The sequence below is a fragment of the Lampetra planeri genome, chromosome 41, assembly GCF_965212315.1.
Source record: "Lampetra planeri chromosome 41, kcLamPlan1.2.h2, whole genome shotgun sequence".
Lineage (NCBI taxonomy): Eukaryota > Metazoa > Chordata > Hyperoartia > Petromyzontiformes > Petromyzontidae > Lampetra > Lampetra planeri.
The window spans coordinates 4,994,200-5,017,343 of record NC_136147.1 but is presented as its reverse complement, the minus strand read 5'-3'; the positions used below and the strand labels follow the sequence as shown (position 1 = coordinate 5,017,343).

At 48.2% G+C, this 23,144-nt stretch overlaps 1 protein-coding gene and 1 long non-coding RNA gene across 3 annotated transcripts; one reads left to right on the top strand and one right to left on the bottom strand.

Moving 5' to 3' along the window:
- The first annotated feature begins 1,129 nt into the window (after positions 1-1,129).
- Positions 1,130-17,359, top strand: LOC144732110 (hematopoietic prostaglandin D synthase-like). 2 transcript variants are annotated; one of them, XM_078613387.1, is made up of 6 exons: positions 1,130-1,294; positions 5,622-5,775; positions 9,607-9,699; positions 12,624-12,733; positions 13,611-13,709; positions 16,513-17,359. In XM_078613387.1, the coding sequence occupies exons 2-6, from the start codon at positions 5,643-5,645 to the stop codon at positions 16,675-16,677; spliced, it is 600 nt and encodes a 199-aa protein (XP_078469513.1). In that variant the 5' UTR covers positions 1,130-1,294; positions 5,622-5,642; the 3' UTR covers positions 16,678-17,359. The 2 variants fall into 2 exon arrangements, with proteins under 2 accessions (XP_078469513.1, XP_078469514.1); XM_078613388.1 differs by having other exon boundaries at positions 1,157-1,294; positions 5,631-5,775.
- Positions 17,360-20,087: 2,728 nt separating this feature from the next.
- LOC144732004 (uncharacterized) lies at positions 20,088-21,660 on the bottom strand. Its single transcript, XR_013588142.1, has 2 exons — positions 21,578-21,660; positions 20,088-20,658 (listed from the first exon to the last, which is right to left on the bottom strand). It is a non-coding gene; the product is annotated as an uncharacterized LOC144732004 (long non-coding RNA).
- Between the last annotated feature and the right edge of the window lie 1,484 nt (positions 21,661-23,144).

Genomic DNA, 23,144 nt, shown 5'->3' with positions numbered 1-23,144 from the left:
CACAACGCACCAGGTACTCATTGGAGGCTGAGCCGGTTCAAAAAATCGTCACTGGTGTTGGCCGTGAGTGGGAATCGAACCCAGGTGGCTAGGTTTGTGGCGCAGCGCTCTAACCGCTACACTACCGCTCACCACAGTACACAACACAGGACACATGCAATTACTGCACTGCTCCATTATACACTACACCTAAGGGCATTGCGTGCATCTCACTCTACTGAATATTTCAATTTGCTGTGCAAAGCCAATAAACAACGAAAAATCAGTTTGCACTTTGGGAAAGAAAAAAACCCCTGCACGTTGTGCACGTTTAAAGAAAATCATGTTTAAGAATGTAAAATGAAACATCTGCCAAAGCTTGCTTGCTGCTTGGTTAATCATTGCACAGCGCCGGGGCCAAACGAGTGATTATTTCCTTCTGAAGATAATGCAGTTGGCATGAGAGAGTTATCTCACACACGCACAGGAATTCACTCACTCCTATTGGTGTTAAGTGTAGAATGTTCAAGCAAAAGCACCGAGTCTCAAACTCGTGTCAACAAAAAACGTCCCCGGCAACGACTTCCACGCAAGAAGGTTACGCAATGCCTGATATTGGGGTGCGCAAATGTTGACCAACCACCACCACCAACCACCACCACCAACCACCACCACCAACCACCACCACCAACCACCACCACCAACCACCACCACCAACCACCACCACCAACCACCACCACCAACCACCACCAACAACCACCACCACCAACTAACACCACCACCACCAACCACTACCACCACCAACCACTACCACCACCAACCACAACCAACAACCACAACCAACAACCACCACCACCAACCACCACCACCAACCACTACCACCACCAACCACTACCACCACCAACCACAACCAACAACCACAACCAACAACCACCACCACCAACCACCACCACCAACCACCACCAACAACCACCACCACCAACCACCTTTACCGAGTGGGGAGTGAGATGGCTGATTTCATGGTAGTGTGTAAATTGGAGAGGGGAGAGAGAGAAGGCTTTCGAGAATGTGGTAAGTTTGGGGCGGAGAGGGTGGTGGTGGTGGCTGGGGAGGGGTTTAGTCGGGGGGTGGTGTGGAAGGATATGGGGGGAAGGGCGGTGCACATGGAAAGTGGGGGGCGAGGTTGTGCAATGTCAGACAGCCGAGTATAAATACAGCAGCCTGCTCCGCTTGGTAACACTCTCCACACTCTCTCTCTGGGGCTCTGCAAGTTTCTGGTCAAGTCCATCTACATATCTCAGCCAAGACTCCCAAGGTAAGAACTTTCTCTGCTTTTTACAATTCCGATCGGTGCACTTTGTTAATGTTGCGCTACGTTGTGGGCTAAATCGCACAATGACACTGCACGCGTAAGGACACGGCTATTTTTAGTTGATATTTAGTTTATTTTTAGTTCATATTTGGTTGATTTTTAGTGCGTTGCTTTCAACGTGGCCAGAGCTTGCTGACCAAAAGCACACGCGAGGTAAGACGTTGTAAGTTAGTTTTACCATTTCGATTTAAAGCTTTCGTGACTGCAGGGATTCATCTTCTTGGTTCTTTCGGTAAAGTCACGTAGAAGGGAAAAACTAAAATAATAAAAACAATAAAATAATATAATAATATAAGAATGTTTTATTTTATTATTTCCCTTCTACGTGACTTTACCGAAAGAACCAAGAAGATTCGTTTTACCAGTTTAAAAGGCCACTAATTGATCATTGAAAGGTAACGTTTTTGGCACTAGTGCGATACAAAAGTCATTTTCATTGCTCGCATATTAAGGGGTGGTTGAAAGGAGGAAATACACTTCCCAATTCATGGATGGCAGCGACAATGAACGCTTTGACTTCGGTACGCGACTGCATTTGTGATGTTCGTGCAATTAAATTCGAGCCACGTGCGTTTCGGGGTGTATTGGGAATTGTTGGCTTTCTAATGAATTACGGCAGTGCTGATGACGGGAATGTGTACACGCGGCACATTTTAATGAAGGGAAAAAAATATTTTAAAATATTTCGCTGTAAAATGGCGTTCTGCGAGGCGGGGTATCCAATGAGCACTGCTGCAAACTGAGCTACCCAGCGCTGACGCCCGATTTCCAGATTTACCAGTTCTCTCTTGTTCATAATAGCTCATGATGTAAAGTTGCACGCGACACGCACATGATTGTCAGAGAAAAAAACAAACGCACCCACCCCCCGCCATTGTGGCATCAGAGTCCAAGGTGAATAGGCCACGGTTCAGGGTGAAGTCTTTGTTTTACAGTTGTTACTTTTTTTTACGGAATTCGCCACATTCAAGAGCGACCCAGTAAAACGGCAAGCAGCCTTTGGCTAACATTGGGCCAACATGTTTACTGGGTGAATGTGTGTGTGTGTACTGTGAAACTTCTTTCGCACCGTACGTTGCCAACCGTGATAATGGGAAGACGACAACGCGACAACACACAGAGCGGTTCTAAAGAAAGAGTTTTCAATCGATTTGATTTTTTTAAAGTGAAAGCTCCTAGGGGTGCCTCCCAATATCAGACAGCACTTGCCCCCAACTACCTGTGTGTTGTATTTGCGTGGAGCTGATTGATTTTGTAACCGTAGTAAGGTAAAGCAGCCGTGGGTGTGCGAGGTGCTATGAATTGGCGTCTGGAACCACAAAGTTTCATGTTTTTACTGTTAGGAACCTCTGGTTACACCAGCCCACAGGGGATTATTGTGTCCGTCCGTCGTGCAGGGTGGGGTGGGGAGGGGAGGGGCAGGGTGGGGAGGGGAGGGGCGGGGTGGGGAGGGGAGGGGCGGGGTGGGGAGGGGCGGGGAGGGGCGGGGTGGGGCGGGGGTGGGGTGGGGAGGGGCGGGGTGGGGAGGGGAGGGGCGGGGAGGGGAGGGGCGGGGAGGGGCGGGGAGGGGCGGGGTGGGGAGGGGCGGGGAGGGGAGGGGAGGGGTGGGAAGGGGCTGGGTGGGGCTGGGTGGGGCTGGGTGGGGAGGGTGGGGAGGGGCTGGTCACCCCGTGGTGCCCTTTATAAAACTCAACGTTTAGCCTACTCACGCCGGCTTGTGCCCGCCCTCACAGTCGGGCATATTTGCGGAATACACCACGCCGCCGTTGACCCTGGCCAATGACCGAGCAACCCAACGTTCCTACCAGCTCCCTCCGCAAGAATGTGTTTGCAGCCTTTATCGGCTGCTTGTGTTCGATGCCGCAGGGTGTTGTGAGTTCAGCCCGTTCGTTCTAGGGGTGCTCTTATCGTCCGGGTGACTGAGGACACAAAGCAGACGACGCACCTTGTAATGTAATCTCGTCACGGTGGCCAGGAGATGTTAACTCCCTCGCCTGGTATACAGGAGGTTCGTGGGTTCGATCCCGGCCCTGACGCCTGCTGATGCTGTATATTTGGAGTTTGCGGTGTCTCTCAGCATAATCACAGTGGCTAGGAGATGTTAACTCCCTCGCCTGGTATCCAGGAGGTCGTGGGCTCGATCCTGGCCCTGATGCCTGCTGTGTATTTGGAGTTTGCGGTGTCTCTCTCTCCCCGTGGTCGCGTGGATTTTTGTCCGGGTTCCCCTGGTTTATTCCCTCCACATTTAAAATCAACATCACGCGTTTCGAGCGTTTGGCTTCAAAAAATGTCCACGTGATAAGCCACTTGGTTGAGCAATCATTTGTGGCCGGTCACTCGTGAAAAACAGCTGCATAGCTCGGGGTGGGCCTTACATAGTAAAAAAAAAAGTTAGTTTTAGTTTATATCTTTGCTAATTCTGTAAAAAAAAACTTCACTGTTTAGAATTCTGGAACCCTTTCCCAGGAGACATCGTCAATGACTGACACCCGCAGCACGACAGCCCATGGCAGCTGTTGATTTCTTGTTTGTCGTTGGAGCCAGGGAGAGCGGAGGCGAAGTTGAATGGCCCATTTGAGTTGTGTTGCTTCCAAGTTCTGTGTTTTTCCATTGTGTGTGTAATGGCCATAGCAGGTTAACTGACAATAGAGACCACTAATCCAACGCTGTACATTTGAATATATTTATTTTTTTGAAGACAAGCTTAATGCAATAGAACTATCTACTTACCAACAGTTTTTAAAGACCAGTTTTTCAACTTCTGCACGTGAAAAACTCGCTTACGCATTCCTCGGCGTGGGTGTGGAAGGTCGGATTTGGTTGTGTCCGGCACTGTGGTTGTGTGCAATAGGGGTGGATACATTTGCTAGGTGGTTTTTTATGTGTGTGTGTGTGGTTGTGATCCCAGTGGGGAGCGGTGTCATGCATTTAGGGCTAAGTCGACCTAGGGGAGGTCACAGGATAGACTCACCACAGTATTCCATTGATACAAGGCGTGGCCGACAATTGGTTACCATGAGTAATCTTTAAATGTGTAAGAAGGGCCCTTGTGTTGACCCACTGCTGGATGAGACCTCCCCACGCTGTACGGATCTTGGGGCTTATTTGACTTTCGCAAAACGCGGGTGTGTAAACACTCGCAATGAGGGAGCTCCTTCTGTTTCCTCGAGATAAATCCCTTTTTTGGTGTGTGTGTGTGTGTGTTTTACAAGTAGTAATACTCGCGCCGGCTTGAAACGTTCTAAGAACTGGATTGATCTTGCGAGGTGCTCGCAGAAATCATCTTGAGAGATCTGGACACGGGTTTCATCGGCGAGCTCCTCCGGCAGCGAGGCTGCGCTTTGAACGTGGGGTCATGCGGCCCGCATGAGCCTGCCCACCGCTGCTGCTGCTTATTCTTTGGGTCTTTCGGTAAAGTGACGTAGATGGGTTCAAATAAAATAACAACAAAACACATTCCTGCGGAGGGAGCTGGTAGGAACGTTGGGTTGCTCGTTCAGTGGCCAGGGTCAACGGCAGCGTGGTGTATTCCGCAAATGTGACCGACTGTGAGGGCGGGCACAAGTCTTGCAGAACACGTGTGTGCAGTGCCCTGTGCAGAAATGTGTACAGTGCTCAAGTAAAGGTTTTATTTTGACCGGGCAGGGCTCACTGAGCTGTATACGATTCGGAAGTGACCTTGCCTCGAATGATGGCTCAACGAATTGGTGGCTTAAATGTAGAGATTGAGTGCCGTGGCCTCCCTCCCCACCCAGCCCCTCCCCACCCCTCCCATATTTGGAATGCACGACGGACACAATAATCCCCTGTGGGCTGGCGTAATCAGAAGTTTCTTACCAGTATAAAAAAATTACAAAAACGACGACGTTTCGATCGCAACACAAGCGTTCGTCATCCAGCGCTTGTGTTGCGATCGAAACGTCGTAGTTTTTTGTTGTTATTTTTGGTTATTTTCTTTCAACCCATCTGCGTTACTTTACCGAACGCCCCGAAGAATATGAAATCCTGCAGTCACGAAAGCTTTAAGTCGAGGTTTCTGCTGCTGCTTCTTTGACCGGACAGGCAGGAGGTCAAGCGGCCGCGACGATACTGTTCAAGTGATTTTTATGTTACTTTAATTAATTTTAATTTGAAGTTTTTACCTACGTGACTTTACCGAAAAAACCCAAGAATGGGCTTCTGGAGTTGGTGTGGTTTTTTTTTTTTTACTACGCGGCTGATATGGAAGCGAGCATAACTTTGCCTTTTTTCGCGTGGTGATTGCCCACAGCTACCCTAGCCGACCAACAAAATGCCGACATACAAGCTGACGTACTTCAACTTGAAGGGACGTGCGGAGCTGTCCCGCTACATCTTCGCGTACGGGGACATCAAGTACGAAGACCAGCGCGTGGACCAAGCCGAGTGGGCCAAAATCAAGCCCAGTAAGCGTGCCCTCCACCCCCCCCCCACCAACACACCCATTGACATTCTAACACGTAGTTGTAGTTTAGTAATAGTAGTAATATTCATAATAATAGTCGTAATTAGTAGTAGGTTTTCGAAACCAATATTATCCATTGCAAGGGTTTTGGTTTTTTTTCCTGGGCTTGGTTCACGTAAATATAAACGTGTCATAATCTTGATTTGAAGCTATCGTGACTGCAGGAACCCATACTCTTTGGTTCTTTCAGTAAAGACGTGTCACTTTCTGGCTATCCGCCTGATGTGGCTGTTTGTTTTTGCAATCGCCAGCGAAACATCGCAGTGCTTGAATTGCAAATACTGCGGTGGGTTCACTCTCCAACACACAACCGGTGTGCTGAAGCAATCGACAAGTGGCCCGTTTTGTGTACGCGACACACGAATGTGAAGTTTCTCTGCAAAGACCGTTGGGGCAAGTGCTGTTAGCGAGTAGCACCTAATGAAGGCCGGCACGGCGCACGAGAGGGTGTGGGTGGACAGCACGACGCCCGACCGCCTTTGTCTCCCCAGTGGCGATGTTTACACGTGGCAACCAGGTAGTCATTTGAGACCTGAATTGACCCTACGGGAGGCCCAGGACCACACACACACACGGTATTATGTGCTGGTGTGCGTGCCATAGTGATATCCACCCAGCAGTTTTAAGGGTACACATCACGGCTGTAGACAATGGGCAGGTCACGTGTGGTGAGCTAAAGGGTGGGGTGCTCCCACCTGCCTTGCATGGACAGAATAGATGACAAAGCCCTACAGAGGAGCAGCCTCGACCTCTGTAGTGGAGTCTCCCTTCTCGGCAGTAGAGTGGCCATTGCAGGGCTGCACCTTTGCCACCTTTCTGACGGCGAACTCCGGTCATCCTCGTCGCGGATTTTGGCTGACCACCGCATCGCGTGGCGCTTTCAAATGCGTTTCTGCTCCGATGTTAGGAAGCCACTGGAGGCTGCTACGCACTTTTAAATCGTCATCTACATTGAAATCTCATTTCTTTAGAACTGCTTTTTGTGTTTGGCTCGCTGTCCTTCCCTGCACCTCCGATTAGCGTGGTTGGCCACGTACGCTGCGAAATGAGTTCGTCATACGTACATACATACTGCCCTTTGTTAGTTAATCCACTGCTGGATCAAGCACCCCCCCCCCCACTCCTCTCTCTCTCTCCCACGCTGTGTTGGTCATTGAGGGGGTCGGGCTTGGTTGTTTATCCATACTTTACTACACTGGTCATTGCCGGTGGCTGGCAGGTCTGGTTCAGGTATCACTCGCCACTCCGGCCTTGCATCGACCCGAAGTGAAAAGTGTAAACATTTCACTTCCTCCTGGCTGACTCGGCTCCGTGTCTCCTCCTTTCGGCTTTCCGTGTGGTTTCTGGCACACTCGCACTAATTCTTGGCAGTATAAATGATGCACTTTTAAAAATAATCAGAATTGAATGATTGTTCTTATTAGTCGTCGTGGCTTGTCCACTGCTGGATGAAGGCAATCCACCCCCCCCTCTCCCCGTATCGTCGCCATCCCTACTGGTCCTGCGATGCCACCGCCCGTCACATTCTTGAGATGACCGCCGCACCACTCCGTCTCTCTCCGTAGTCGTTATGCTCTTGGGCGCGTTCTCTCCTTTAGCCGCCGTTTTGTCCATCGGCTGCCCTCTTCACTTCCAACGGCAGTCTTTTTATTCTTCCCCAGGAACTAATACATTGCGCAAATCCTTCACGGCTTATCCCGAACCAAACTCTCTGCCAATGAGCAGATCTGCCGTGCAGAAAAAAGAAAGACTTTTGTTCCCTTTATTCTTGCTGTAAATAAATAATTTTTTATAGTAGTACGATTTACATATGATTACATTACGCACAGCGGCCTCCCTCACTGCGCTTGTGTTAACAAGCCGGAGACATCGCTCATTGCAAATAAAATTGCCCACTGTTTTTCTTTTTAATATGCATCTACTGAGTAAAATACCGATGTTTGTGTCACCGTGAGCAGCCACCCGTGGGATTAAACGGGCCTCTCAACTGGAATGGGTTCATGACCTCTGCCCAGTCGCCGATCAATGACCGCACAGAATAAGAATAAAAAAATATTTTAAAAACCCCATCTTATTAAATATTTGGTTCTGCACTTAATTTGGCTAAACACCATGACTGATAATAATTAAACGCTCAGTTTGACCGGCAGTGCTGTCTGGTAGCTGTAAGAGGTAGGTAAGTGCTGCACCCTTGTGGTGGACAAGCAGCTGCGGGAGCGCTTCTGTGGCGTCTCTCTCCAAAGTCCACGCCCTCCTCATGCGCAAAGGGGTTGATGGACCGCTCCGTGAGGGATCGGGATGTATTCTTTGTCTCGTCACGTGATGCCGACAGCACAACCAGGATAACAATTTGGGCACGAAGACGACGAGTTAAAACGAGACTGTTATCTATGGGGGACCCTTTTTTGCCGCTATCGAGATGGTGAAAACAAGGAATAGGCGCTTGCCCTTTCCGCCGGTAATACTACGGGAGGTGTTATAAGATTTCGATTTAAAGCTTTCGTGACTGCAGGGATTCATCTTCTTGGTTCTTTCGGTAAAGTCACGTAGAAGGGAAGTAATAAAATAATAAAAATAAAACATAATAAAATAATATAATAAAATAATATAATAATATAATATTATTTTATTATGTTTTATTTTTATTATTTTATTACTTCCCTTCTACGTGACTTTACCGAAAGAACCAAGAAGGTGTTATAAGATGTTCAAACCACCAAATGGACACGTACTTGCAAGTCATCAAGTCTGCATGAACCACACGTGTCTTGTGGTAAAATATTCAAACAAACATGCTTTGATGATGATGATGAGATGTGCATTGGCCTTGGAACCGATGGCCTTCACCAGAGACGGCCTCTGTTACGGACTTGTGTCGCCACTGCTGTTAGACCCAGAGACCAACGCCAAAAGGTGATGTGGACAAATGGAAATGCAAATGTCAACGCATTCCTAGCTCGGGTTGAGTCGTTGTATCTGTGCAGAACATGTGGGGGGGGGGGGGCTTTTGGCGTCCTCTGGTCTAACACCGTTTTGAGACGAGGCTCAAAAGAAAGCTGTCTCTGGCGTGGACCAATCAGTTTCAAAGACAATGCATATACTATCAGAGTGTGTTTTTTGTTTGCATTCTGACCACAAGTATTGTGGTTAATGCAGACATGATTCCTTGTAAAAGGTTTCAGTTTAGTGTTTTAACATCTTAACACCTGTTTTGTTGCCAGAAAAAATGGGAACACCTACTCTCATATGTGGGGGGGGGGGGGGGTTGCGTGAATGGGCTCTTCTCTGCAGGTACGCGTGCAGAAAGTTGCACTAAGAAGGCTCGGACAATCGTCCACGTTTATGAGAAGAGCGCAACCCGATCCAGACCAATTCACTGGAGCATATCTCTTTTGTACAGTCGAGCAAAGTCCCACTTCTGATCCGAATGAAATCGGGACCCTCGGGTATTGATTGATGATAAGTGACACATGACCCATGACCTTTGACTTGAGTCACCTGACGCGCAACAACCATGTGACCTTGCTAATCACGTGCGGGTTTGAAACCAAGCAATGTCTTGAGTAAGTTGACGCAAACCAGTTTTACAGAACGGGCGGCACCCACACCTGCTTGCACGCTTTAATAACCGTGCATCGTTACGTTTTAATAACCGTGCGTCGTTACGTTTTAATAACCGTGCGTCGTTACGTTTTAATAACCGTGCGTCGTTACGTTTTAATAACCGTGCGTCGTTCTGCTTTCCTCCACCTCCTTGCTATTCTCTCCACAGCCCTGCCCTTCAAGCAGGTGCCCGTGCTAGAGGTGGACGGCAAGATCCTCAGCCAGAGTTTTGCGATCGCTCGTTTCCTGGCCCGGGAGGCAGGTGAGATGTGCAACTGGTCACGGGGTGGGGGAGGGAATGGAGGGGCGGTTCGGGTGTGTAGTGGGCACACGGGTGTTGCAGTGTGCACGCCGGAGTGCCGAGATCTGGGCTTCCCCAGTCATACTCCAACATTCCACACTGTTGAGGGCCGTCCTCGCGAATTTGTCTATCGTCATCGGTCGGTCGTGACCACTCCACCGTCGGATGAAGGCCTCCCCAAGCCGCCGCTACAATCCGCGGTTGGCTACGTACGGTGCGAAGGAAGTTCAACATACACACGTACCGTAATTCAACAATCCCACCCAGCGCATGTACACGAGATGATCTCATTTGCTCCATCTCCTTGGTGGCCGTACTCTTGCACGTCTTTGCTCTCCAGCTGCCGCTCCAACTTATCCTCGCCTACCGGCCAACGTCCCTGCCCCGGCCCAATTGTTTAACAATCAAAACCGTGTCTACTGAATTGGCCCTTTGTTCTCTAATTGCCACTCAAGTGCAGTGTAATACCGTATGGTATTTGCAAGGCATGAAATCTAAAAGGATAATACATTTTGCTCTGACCGGGCATAATATGCTCTGGCCACTAGGAGGCAGTCATGGAATATTGGTGGCGCTTCTTAAAACTGCAACCTTTTCCCGTGGTGGATTCTGAGTAATGAAAACAACATTTGAGCAGACAAGGGTCCGACTTGTTGATTTAAGCAGGGGAAGACTCCAGATCGGTTTCGGCTTTCCGTGTCTCATCGGCAGGGTGTGTGGCCTTGTTTCCCAAAATGCTAACGGGCAGAGGTGGGATAAAGTCATTGTTATGCAAGTCCAAGTCGAGTCGCAAGTCATCAAATTCATGACTCGAGTCTGACTCGAGTCCAAGTCACATGACTCGAGTCCACATCTCATAGGTGGGACAAAGTCATTGTTATGCAAGTCCAAGTCGAGTCGCAAGTCATCAAATTCATGACTCGAGTCTGACTCGAGTCCAAGTCACATGACTCGAGTCCACATCTCATAGGTGGGACAAAGTCATTGTTATGCAAGTCCAAGTCGAGTCGCAAGTCGTCAAATTCATGACTCGAGTCTGACTCGTCCAAGTCACATGACTCGAGTCCACACCTCTGCTAACGGGTATCCTGCCAACAGAGGCGTTGCAGACAGAGCAGCTGCCTAGGACCTCGGGAGTGACTCTTTTAAGGAAATTCTGGATTTGGGTCTTCCCCTAGGTTTGCTCGGCCTAAACTTCGTGATGGAGGGGGGGGTCCCTCCATTCTGCCTCCCGGGCTGACCTGAGCGCGAAGAGATTTTACGAGCGCAGAGGACTGGATAGTTTTTTTTTGTATCGCAGTTTCACCGATGTGTTTTTATAAAGATTAGCCGGAGTGCTGGGCTATCCGATTAGTTCAATAATGACCCTGCCTGTTATCGATTGGATGACTCGACTAATCGGATAACGCTGAAAACGTTGTAAAGGTTTTAACCTCTGTTCTTGCTCGTGTGATGGGCGACGTTTGGTACAGTCGTCAACATTCTTGTGATAAACTAAAATAGTTTTTTAACATGTAGAAAATGTATTGATTACTATAATAATCAACCGTGTCATGTTCGACGTCGGGGGGCGGGGGGGGAGGTCCTGCCTTTTGGAGGCCGGCAGTGCGGTGGCCACACACTTTGTGCCAAGGCACCCTGAGTCCTCGGCCCCAATAAAGCAGAGTACTGGTCTGCAAACTACAAATTATTAATCGATTTCAAGATCACCCCACCACCGTGGCCAAAGCCGTTGAAGCCCCCCCCCCCCCACCTCCCGGCAGTGTCTCCTCTTCCCATTCATCGCCGGACTCTCAACTTTTTTTCCATCTTGATTTGATGCTTTCGTGACTGCAGGAATCCATACTCTTTGGTTCTTTCGGTAAAGTCACGTAGGTAGAAGAAATAATAGATCACGACGTTTCGATCGCCGCACGAGAAATCGTCCTCGGGTGGCATGGAGAAACAGGTTGCTGAAACAAGTCCTTGTATCTTCTTGGTTCTTTCGGTAAAGCCACGTAGAAGGGAAATAATAAAATAATAAAAATAAAACATAATAAAATAATTCTCACGACGTTTCGGCCACAACGCAAGCAGCCGTCCTCAGGTGAAGAACAGGTCTGTCGGAAAGACAGATGAATCCCTGCAGTCACGAAAGCTTTAAATCGAAAAGTCCTCATATATTACCGTCCCAGTTTGTACAGCCAACGCACACACATAGTGATAAGCTCGGGCCTGCTTCCTGGTCTTAATAGCTGCTCGCTAATGACGGAAGAGAAAAAAAAACCTTCAATCGACAACACATTCATATTCTGCTTTGGAAATAAACGCTTTCTTGAATTGGATTGCGGAATAAACACACACACACACCGCGGATGTATCGGGTCAATGCTGGGCTTTTCCATTTTGAAAAACTTTAATAACGAAAGTGGCCGTGGTTTTTTTCTTTCTTTCTCCTCCTCCTTTGGTTTGCTTGGCAAAAGAAACTTGTTGACATTGCACACCGGCGAGTGCATTTCGGTATTGCTTGACGCTCGTCAGAATACAAATACTGACGGAGCAACGAATCGGAGCAATTACGTGGAATGCTGCTTTACCCACAATGTTCTTCAACTTCTTTCATAAAACATCCACCAACCAAGAATAATTTCAATTTGTAGTGGCATCTAAATGCAACCAGCATCTTGACGGAGATGACTGGCTGATGCACCACCTGTGCCCTCTACTGTGCCAACTTGCTGTGCTTTAGCCAAAAACACCCACACACACACGCATTACGGCATTCACCTTCCCCGATCGCTGCGAGCACCGGCGGTGACTGCTCGGCAACGCGAGCGTGGCACCGGCGGTGACTGCTCGGCGGCGCGCTTCGTTGGCGCCCTCTGCCTTGCGATGGATGTGTGCAGGGGTCGCCGGCAAGACGAGTCTGGAGCAGGCCCAGGCTGACATGTTGGTGGACACCATCTTCGAACCCGTCGTGCTCGTCCCCTGGCGTGAACAGGACGAGGCTGTCAAGGTGATTGCCCCCCTGTGTGTGTGTGTGCGTTCACGTGCGTATGTGGGGGGAGCGGTAGTGTTGCGGTTAGCGCCGCTGCGCTACGAACCCGGCGACCCGAGTTCGATTCCCGCTCGTGGCCAACACCGGTGACGAGTATCTGAACCGGTTCCTGGGCCTCCCCTAGGTCGACTCCTGCCAGCGAGCCTTCGACACTTCACATGGCCTCAATGTGCACCTAGCCTGGCACAAAGTGTGCACCTAGCTCATGGTGACATCGCCGCCACTTAGTGGAAAGTGGTTGTGTAGTGGTTAGCATGCTGCGCTACGCACCTGGTGATTCGGGTTCGATTCCCGCTCGCGTCCACCAACACCACTGACAATTAGCTGAACAAGTCCTCGGCCTCGTCTAGATCGAGCCGGGCGTGGTGCTGGCCACCCACCCCCCTCGTGTGCCGTGCCAGCCTTCATAAGTGCTTGAAAAGTCTGAGGCTATAAGGGGGGATCTTTGCATATGTGTGCTGGACTACCGTGTGCTTTTGTAACGTTACCCTGGTGGTAGTGGTGTTGATGCCATTGTTGCTTTTACAAAAATGTAAGTTCAATCTAGATTTGTAAGTATCCCTCTCACTGATGTTTCGTCCACTTTAGTAATAACAATTCCCGATACTTGACAACACAATTGCGGCAACGATTGTGAAAGTCTCAATGAGTATTAAGACTTTTTCAGGATGCTTAAGCAATTCCATTATTGGGGTGTGTTTGGCTGCATGATGGGTTAACCCACCATGCATACGAGTGGATACTCTTCACTTCCATATCCGAAGTAAACGCTACCAGTCACGACTTGTTGAATTGTGTTCAGCGTTTTGCTTTTCCCCATCGTCATTGTCTGCAGAAGGAGAAAATTGAGAAACTGTTCAAAGACACCGTGCCTGTGTGGCTGGCCAACCTCGAAGCGTACCTGGGCGACAGCACCTGGTTTGTTGGAGATTCGGTGAGTCCCCACCATCGTTAGCTTGTCTGAGACCACTTGTCATTCTAAACAGACGCAATTTAATATTCCCAGCTAAGCGCGGTGGTGCTAAAGCAGGGGTGGGGAACGTCCGGCCCGCGAAATCATTTGGGTCTGGCCCTGCCAAGGCAACCGCAGGCAGGACTCGAAATTCAATAAATCTAGGAGCAAGCCTGGAAAAGCAGTTGCGAGTAGCAACATCATCAATAGCAGCTAACATCACACGCCTCGCCAAAGAGAAGCAGTTCCAGCCATCGCATTAGGGGGTGAGTTAATTAAATGTTTGACCAAATATAAGGGGCACATTTTTAAGTTGATAATTTTGTATGGCCCGCGAATGATGTTATAAATATTACAAATGGCCCTTGGCAGAAAAACGGTGCTAAAGCAACGTGTAAACAACTGGTAATAATAATGTAATTTATTATTCAGGACATTCTTAATGCGTTTTAGGAGTGTCTTGCATCGCGGGGGTTTGGCCAATTCATTACAGAGTTTTTTTTTGCGTCTGGGAGGCATCTAAAGGTATACAGATGGTGGGTTCACCAACCCACTTTCTGTCGAGCAATACCTTGGCCACCTTGCAGCGAATATCAGGTTGGAGGAGTTTTCACGTCGACTTTATCACGTCAGCTGTTCGCTTTAGAGGTCTGGATCGGAGGAATGTGCCAACTTGCGAGTCCGTGAATACCTTCCGGAAACTGGAATACAAATCAAGGCTTAAAGGACGGTGGATTGATGCCACATGCTGTTACCCCTCTTCTGCTTGGCATGTCCAAGGCAAGCCAGGGTGGCGCCCTTCTGGTACAGGTGGCTTACCGCTGGCTATTACCCAAAAGCAGAGTTGGAAACCGAACCGTGATACGGTGGCCTCGCAAGACATTCAAATATGTCTCAGATCCAATCTGGGCCTGGGGCACGGTTTGTAATTTTTCCATATTTAAAAAAAATCTGGGTTGGATTGGGTAAACATTATGACGACATTAACCCACCCACCCCCCAACTGGTCTTGCACCTGATAGGCCCACAGGGATGGCATCACCTTTACTCTTTCTATTTAAGACCGAAACAGGAGGACTTTTGGCTATCGCCTGATGAGGCTGGTTGTAATCAGCAGTGAAACGCTGTACTCTGATGGTAAATGTTTTGCATTTACTTTCCAACGCACCGGTGTGCTGAAGCAGTCACTAATTGGCACGTTTTGTTTACGTGACGAACCTTACTAATTTGTTGTGGCGGGTTTAACGACACATTTTATAATTGCTTGATCTCGCCCAAATAACCTTTTATTATGGACAATATTGGCCGCAAAAGCCTACGTGTTGAACTTGGTAATTTGTTTAGTGCTGACGTCAACAAGTCCATCGCGTGTTGCGACAACAAATAAACAAACAAAAACAACAACCTGGCAACGTCTTGACCCACCCCTGGGCTGGCTTGACACGGTCCCCACGTGCGACGCAGTTGTACAGCAGGGGAAAAAACTGTTGTTTTTTTGGGGAAGGCGCCTGATATACGATTTGGGCCATGCAAAGACAAACTGTCGTCTGGGGAAAGGGGGTCCCCGAAATGCATTCTTGGGGCTACCAATGCTGCCGACCCCGGGAGGAAAGCGCCGTTTTGACGCGAGCCAGAAGCGATGCGAAGATGACGACGGGGAGAATGAGGAGGAGGAGGAGTTGTTGGCGTGATCAAGGGATGAATGTCGGGATGGGGTAGGGGTTAGTTAGTGGCCCATTTCGTTGAGATTCCCCCTTTTCACGGTCTCAGAAGCCCCGTCCATCATCAACGGGTTCTCTTTTTTTAACGAGCACACAAAGCGCACTGTGCTGGGGAGGGAGGCGGGGGAAGGATGGCTGGTCGTGCGCGCTCGTTCTCTAAAAGCGACGTGTAACGATGACGCAGTGACGCGGTATTTCTACGTCGCTTTACAGCCCCCCATTGGGAATGCGGAAGCAGAGTAAACGAATTTGGCCGACCCCCCCCCCCCCCACCACCACCCCCATTGTGGGTGCACGTTAACATAACGATGGGGATTCTTGCTCTCGATCTCTCTCGTGGACATCCGAACGGTGGCTCTCGATTTTGACTGTAAAACACGAGGCTCGCTCTGTTATTATTAGCACTGCAGAACTCATTGTGTCCTCGGCGGTTAATTTCAACGGAGCGGTTTTGTGTCCCGCGCTGTTTGTTTGTGTGCCAGGAGCGGCATTACGCGTGTGCTTATTATCAGCTGCCGCTTTCTCTGCCGATTTGATGCGTAGCATTGACAGTGATTTTATTGGTACTCATTTAATCCTCGTCATAGCCCCGACAAAAATTGTCTAGCTTTGCAGGTAGCTCGTATAGCAAAAGTTACCATGTCTTCATCATCATCATCATCACCATCTTTAGCCACGATCGATCCACTGCTGGATGAATGCCTGCCCAAGCCGTCTCTCGCGATCCTTCGATGCAACAATCCACCTCGCAAAGCTATTTTTTTTTATAAGACATTTTCATTCCACATCCTCCCTCACATCCTGACGTTTTTGGACGGTATTACCAGGGGCATCGGTGGTGTCGGGCACAAGCAGTCTCATTGGAGCAGGTGGAGTGGGGGTGGGGGGATTTTATTTGGGGGAGGTTGATCAGGTCATTGCCGTTCTGGGCTCAGGTATTTAAGACTGGTCTAAGGTTCAGGAATGGTGTTATTATATTTTTTATTGTCGTACGCTGTTGCGATTTTTTTTTTTTTTCGCGACCTGTTAACTGTGGCGTTTCTCGCATTCCGCCGTGTGCACAGGTGACCTGGGCCGACTTCCAGTGGCACATCGCCAGCGTGGTGCTGGACACGCTGAAGCCCGGCTTCCTGAAGGGGTACGGCAAGCTCGAGGCCCTGCGGGACCGCGTGGGCGCCCTGCCCAAAATCGCGGCCTACCTGAAGGCTCGTCCCGTAACCCCCATGTGAGAATGCTCCCTTTTGAAAACAAACGAGAATTAAAAAAAAAACGCCACTACAACAAACCCGCGCGGACTTCCATCGTAAAATTTACCTCATTTCGTCCTGACCACCTGCCGTTCAGTGCAGCAGGTCCACCTGATACGTTTTTACGGATATATTTGTTCTCCTACTCTGCATCACGAGCCAGGCCACACGCGCACACAAATGGTCCTCAACTTGTAGCCAGTGTCAATTTGTTAAATCTGGTCGCACCACAGATGCATGAACAACCTCCCAGATTATAATATGAATCCTCAACTTTTGCTTCTACAGTGAAAGGGGTGGGGGATGAAGTGACAATCTGGTTTACTGGAAAGAAAATGTGTGCATTCTGTAACAAAGCGAAATGCTCAATAGTTGGCCATAATATGTTTAGTGACCTTTTTTGAGCAATTCACATTTGCCACACCACTTAGGACAAAGCCAACTGAAATGCAGCGTCGGATTATGCGTGAGTGGGGTTTGCAACCTGAAAGGCTGTGTGTTTAGGGAGAAGGCTCTAAAAAAGTCATGATATTGGTATGGTTTGTGATGGTGTGGTTGTAAAATGACCAATTGGTGAAGCTGGTGTTTTGGCATCTGTTAAACATTCTTTTTCATATGCTGTAATTTCTGGTTAGTGACTTGAATAAAAAATTATTTGAATACATTTGTAAGGATCTGGCAATGTTTTGTGTTTTGCATCAATTGAGCGTATGGCGGGAAAGACGAGCAGAAGCGTTGAAACGTCTTTAAAAAACACAGAAAGTTGATTCAGGGGTGGGGGGGGGGCGGTAGACTTTGAGTCGACAGCATGGGTGGCTGGGGGAGTGGGGAGTTCCATATTGTGGGGGCAGCTTGGACGAGGAGCGGCCTCGCGCAGCCTCCATAGAGCGGAGGTGTCTGTTCATTCATTTTCAGAGGGGGGCCACGTAAGACATCGTCGGTATGAGGGTCGCTACACCGGCCCTGTTCTAGCGTTTTGTATTTTTTGGAGGCCTCGCGTCCAGGGGTCGCCAGTGGCCCACGGACCTTGCAATGGAGCACACTGGTGTATGTGATGGGCTGTAGAGATGCAGTGTGTGTGTGTGTTCTTTGTTATCTCCCTTTGACACTTTCACCTCTACCCCACGATTATCTCTCCCGGTGCCTCGGTTGAAACAGTGGGGCGGTAAATTTTGACTTTAAACTTTCGTGACTGCAAGAATTCATATTCTATGATTCTTTCCGTAAAGTCACGTACACAGAAAAAAAATAACAATAAAATTATAAAAATAAAAATATCACGACGTTTATTACTTTATTATTTTTTCTATCTACGTGACTTTACCGAAAGAACCATAGAATAAGTGGGGCGGTAGTTTATTGAATCCTCCAGACCAAATCCACCTCAGCGGTACAAATGTCCACGCCGCAGTCGAGCAGCGGGTCGCGTCCGATGTCGTACGGTTTGGGTACTCGCCTACCTTCCAAGACGTCTCGCCAGTGTGGAAGAGTAGGCCAAATACTCTCGAGGCCAAATATGCTGTCTAGAACTCCCTCCAGTGGAGACCTTCCACCAACAGCAGCTGTGCCTTTTTATTATTTTACACGGTTTTATTTAACTCACTGTGTCTGTATCCTCAAATCTTGTAACTCAATTTGAACCCACTTCCCAATGTCGTATCGACTGCAAACTTGGTATACATACGTCATACTGATGACAATACTATATTCTATCATAAAAAATGTATATTTGTAAACAATCTTTTTTATATGTTATGTTTCGTCTTGGGTCTAATTATCCCATGCTCAACTGACGTTGGCTGTAATTGACCACGGCCCCCCTTACGTTATGGCAAGCTTCGGGGCCACTTCCTGGAGTCGTGGAGTTCTGCCATTCCTCGTAGGGTACATTTCATTAAAGCGTGTTTAAAAAAAAAAAAAGTATTTCTTAAATATTATTTATTTTTACCCCATTCACATGTAATGCACGTGCAGTGTTAAGGCACGTTGGACTTCTTTCGCGCCGTACGTAGCCAACGGTGCTAATTCGGTTCACCGCGTATGGCCTCGGGGTACAGCGGACAAACAGCGCTCGCGAACCTTGACCCCCGAGGAAAGTTCCTCACTGGGTCACGTTCGCACAGGTCGAGGTTCATCTCTCTCGCCTTATGAAAAAAAAAACAGATGGACATTGACATGACTCTGCCTCTTTGTAAATACACCGGTGCCGATCCTAGCTATGTATACGTACAATTATACTGGTAGGAACCTTTGGTTACACCAGCCCACAGGGGATTATTGTGTCCGTCCGTCCGTCGTGCAGGGAGGGGCTGAGTGGGTGGGGAGGGGCTGGGTGGGGAGGGAGGGGCTGGGTGGGGAGGGTGGGGAGGGGCTGGGTGGGGAGGGTGGGGCTGGGTGGGGGGTGGGAGGGGTGGGGCTGGGTGGGGAGGGGCTGGTCACCCCGTGGTGCCCTTATAAAACTCAACGTTTAACCTACTCACGCCGGCTTGTGCCCGCCCTCACAGTCGGACATTTGCGGAATACACCACGCCGCCATTGACCCTGGCCATTGACCGAGCAACCCAACGTTCCTACCAGCTCCCTCCGCAGGAATGTGTTTTATTCAAAGAGATATCTTAGGTTACATTTTAGTTTGTCATACAAAAAAAGACATGGTCACTTTTTTTTTGCGTAGTCCCTCGGGGCAACAGTGGCTCCTGTTTGTTGCCTATCGGATAATCGGGGCCCCGGATTGTCACACCACCCACTGCCTCCAAGGAAGAATGCCAAAGTCATGGGGAGTACGTTCTCTCCTGCGGATGGGTGGGGTGCGTGGGGGGTTAATTGAGGACGTGGAATAAGGCGTCTTGTCAAACCCCGCCGCCTGTGTGGACTGTGAGGGCGCCTGTGGACGCATCGTGAGCGTGGTTCGGTGAGGGTTGGGTGCAAGTCAGGGGGCAATCGTGGACGTTGGGAGCATACCATTGCTGTTTTGTACAACGTGGTCCAGATGTCTTGTGACCGTCAATTAACTGTGCCCCGAAACATTGTTTTCCTCTTTGCATACTCATTTTATTTATTTAAATAAAGGAAAAAAAATATATAACGTTTTAGAGTATTGATTGGTGGGGGGGGAGGTCACAAAACATCTGGACCACCATATACAATACCAGCAATGGATTTTGCTGCGTTGCAACCCCCTGCTGTGACGGTAGTCACGACCATCGTGTCGAGTACAACTTAGGTTGTGAGTGAGAGCTCGACGCCAATGATGAGGTGGCCGAGTGGGATGAGGGTGAGGTGCCCGGCTTATAATCACACAGACGTGGGTTCGGATCCATCATTTTCTTGCCACAATATTTTTGGACTCTATATATTTTTTTCGGGTAAAAGTGATAATAATACACGTAAAGTAGTAATAAAACAGTATGTACTTTATTTTATATATTTTAAAACATCGCAAACAAGTGGAATATCAATGTTAAATATCGATGTTCATGTTTGGCATCAGCTACTTAAGACACTAGAAGACCAGTGCCCAACTGCAAAGTTACTTGGTGTAGTGGGAAAGTTCGTTACCTTTTACTCTGGCGAGCTGGGTTCAAACCCAACTCTTTCAATGTTTTTTTTTATTTGACAACTCACGTGATGACGTCATCACGCACAGTATCACAGAGCCACGTGCGTGCAGAGTGCATTCACTTACAGCACCCGAAGCCCAAAGTTCTATGCGGGAGCGGCAGTGGCTCAGCCTGCTGAGTCAGGAGACTGGCAATGTGGAAGTGCTGGGTTCAAATCCCACCAACGAATACGTGGAACAACGCAAGCCGACGCTCCAAACCAGGTGAGTGAAATAATATAACATATGTGGCTATACTAACATACATGTGTTGTGTCTCTGTTACAGATACATGAGTGTGAGGTCTCTGTGCAATTGGCAGACATGGGTGTCCAAGAGGAGACTGTGGCAGAGCAGGATGATACCTGGAGGGAGGCATAAGGGGAGGAAGAGATGGGACAAAGCAGAATGATTTTTTTTTGCAATAAGCAAAACGTGTGGCCACTAGGGGGCGCTCTTCTACCACTAGGGGGCGCTGTCTACCGCAAGGGGGCGCTGTTTCAATGCGTTTTGCCCTTTAAAACGGTCATTTTTAAACAAACTTACATATTTACACGGATTTAAGCCCTAAGCCACGGTTTTACGCAAAATCGTAGTGAAAATAGTACATTTTGTGGGAAAAGGCACAATTTTAACGGTAAATTGCATTACAATTACTATTACTATGCCAAAAAAATGTTTGTTGCAAATTATTAAAACAATTGCTTAAGAACAAAAAGTTTCGGTGCTTATTTTCACAGCGATTTTGCACGCAATAATGTGCGTTAAAGGCTAATATTAGTTGATTAATCGACATTTTTGCTTTAAAATTAGCGTTTCGAAAGCAACATGTAATAGAACAGAGTAGCCCTCGAGTTATTATTTATACATCTACCTCCTAAGAGCTTTAAGCTAGAACAAAATGCAAATCTCAAAGAAAAAAAATCACATTGCGATTTTAACACAATTTCTAAACAAGCCCCATTTACAGGAAGCCCACCGCAAATAAACTACTTGATAAAGAAGCACAGCTCTCACGAAACACGAACTGACGTGACGCACACATTGTTGCATCATGGCCTGTGGGGATACAAAGGCGTCTCAAACTCAGCTTCATGGCGCTGAGTCCCCTGGGTTCCAGGCACTGAGTCCCCGTGTCCAGAAGCTGAATCCCTGATTCCAGGCGCTGAGTCCACAGGGGCTATCAACTGCCGCTCTGACACATGGAGTTGTAGTCAATCGCTAATCCTATCCACAACACAAACCCCCCCATCATATCCCCGTCCATAACCCAAGGCCACCCACCTATCAACATTCTTGGTGGGGGTCGCTTCCTCTCGTTGCTGAACCTTGCGTCCGGAGTTGCCCTCCCCTCGGCTGTTGGCACTGTGTAGACGTCAAGGCCGTCATTATAATATCCCCCCAATATTCAAATATGCTCAGAATGTCCCCCCCCAATATATTGCTATAAAAGGATAATTGCTATGCTATGTAAATAAAAACAAACAATTTGCTAAACCTTGGCCACAATATCTGGACTTGTCTTCATATAAATAAATGCATAGATTTCTGTTTATATGATTGTGGTTGTACTTTATTAATCCCTAATCTCTGCCATTACATACAATGAAACAAGAAATGGTAAAAAAAAGTAAAAACAGAGCAATGTAATGCAATACACCATTAGACATTGCAAAAAATAAATAAAAAGTCCATCCCATGTGTCAGTGAATTTTTTTGAATATTTTAGGCAGGAAATGAGTTTTCAAATGTAGATATATTTCTGGGTTGGGACCCCCCCAGACCCCCTGGAAGATTTGGTCCCCCCCAATGTTGACTCCATGGCTACGGCCTTGGTAGACGTATCGCCATCTAAGATCAGTCTCCAACTCGTTCCTTTCCACCCAATTGCCACCCATCCCCCCTCATCTCTGTGCTTGTGAAGTTTTCGTCTTTCCCTCTAAGATGCCCACCTGACCATCGTCTAACACTGGAGTTACTGGACACGTATAGAACACAGACCCATGAATAACCAACCCTTCTCTTCGCTCCAACTTACAAAACGCACAAGTGTCGCCCTCTCGTGGCTCACGGGACGCAAAGCCCGAGATTAAATAGAGAGGGAAGGGAGAGTTTAACCACAACAGACACAGTGCCATTACACTCTTCACTCAGTCGTGAATGACCGGCCTGCCTGCCTTGCTTGCCCAGTGCTGTAATTGGCTCTCGCCCGGCCGTGCATTAGCAGAAGTCGAACTCCCGCGTGACTGTCAAGGAGACGGTAAAGACCCCACGGGGACATCGGTATTGCAAAAAAAATCATCCACCAGACCACGATCCAAACGTAGGCAACAGCCGTGGTTTGAAAAAAAAACACAACTGGAAGAACATCAATTACACAGATACACAGCTACCATTAAACTCCCACTCCAAATCACGCAGGCAACTTCACTCAGCAATTTTTCGTTCCTTAAGACTCATCTTTTTTCAAGAGCAAATCCCTTTACTACTTCCTATCCACATCCTTGAAACCTTAACCATCCTTCCCCTTTCTAACCTCGCTAGCCCCCCCCCCCCTTTCCCTATCATCACTCTTCCTTGCCATCTCTTCCCTTCCCCAACACTCAAACTCCATCCCTTCTCCCCATCAGCCAATGACTAATAATCTACCATTTATCATCCTTATAAAGCGCTTATATATATAAAAAAAACGCGCTATATAATATTCAGGATAAGATTAGTCGTGACTGGTCGCGGCATTCAATCGCAATTGGCTTTGAGCGTTACACGCATATGGCGAAAGTAAATCGTCGTATTTTATATGATTTTATTATTTCCCTTCTACGTGACTTTACCGAAAGAACCAAGAATA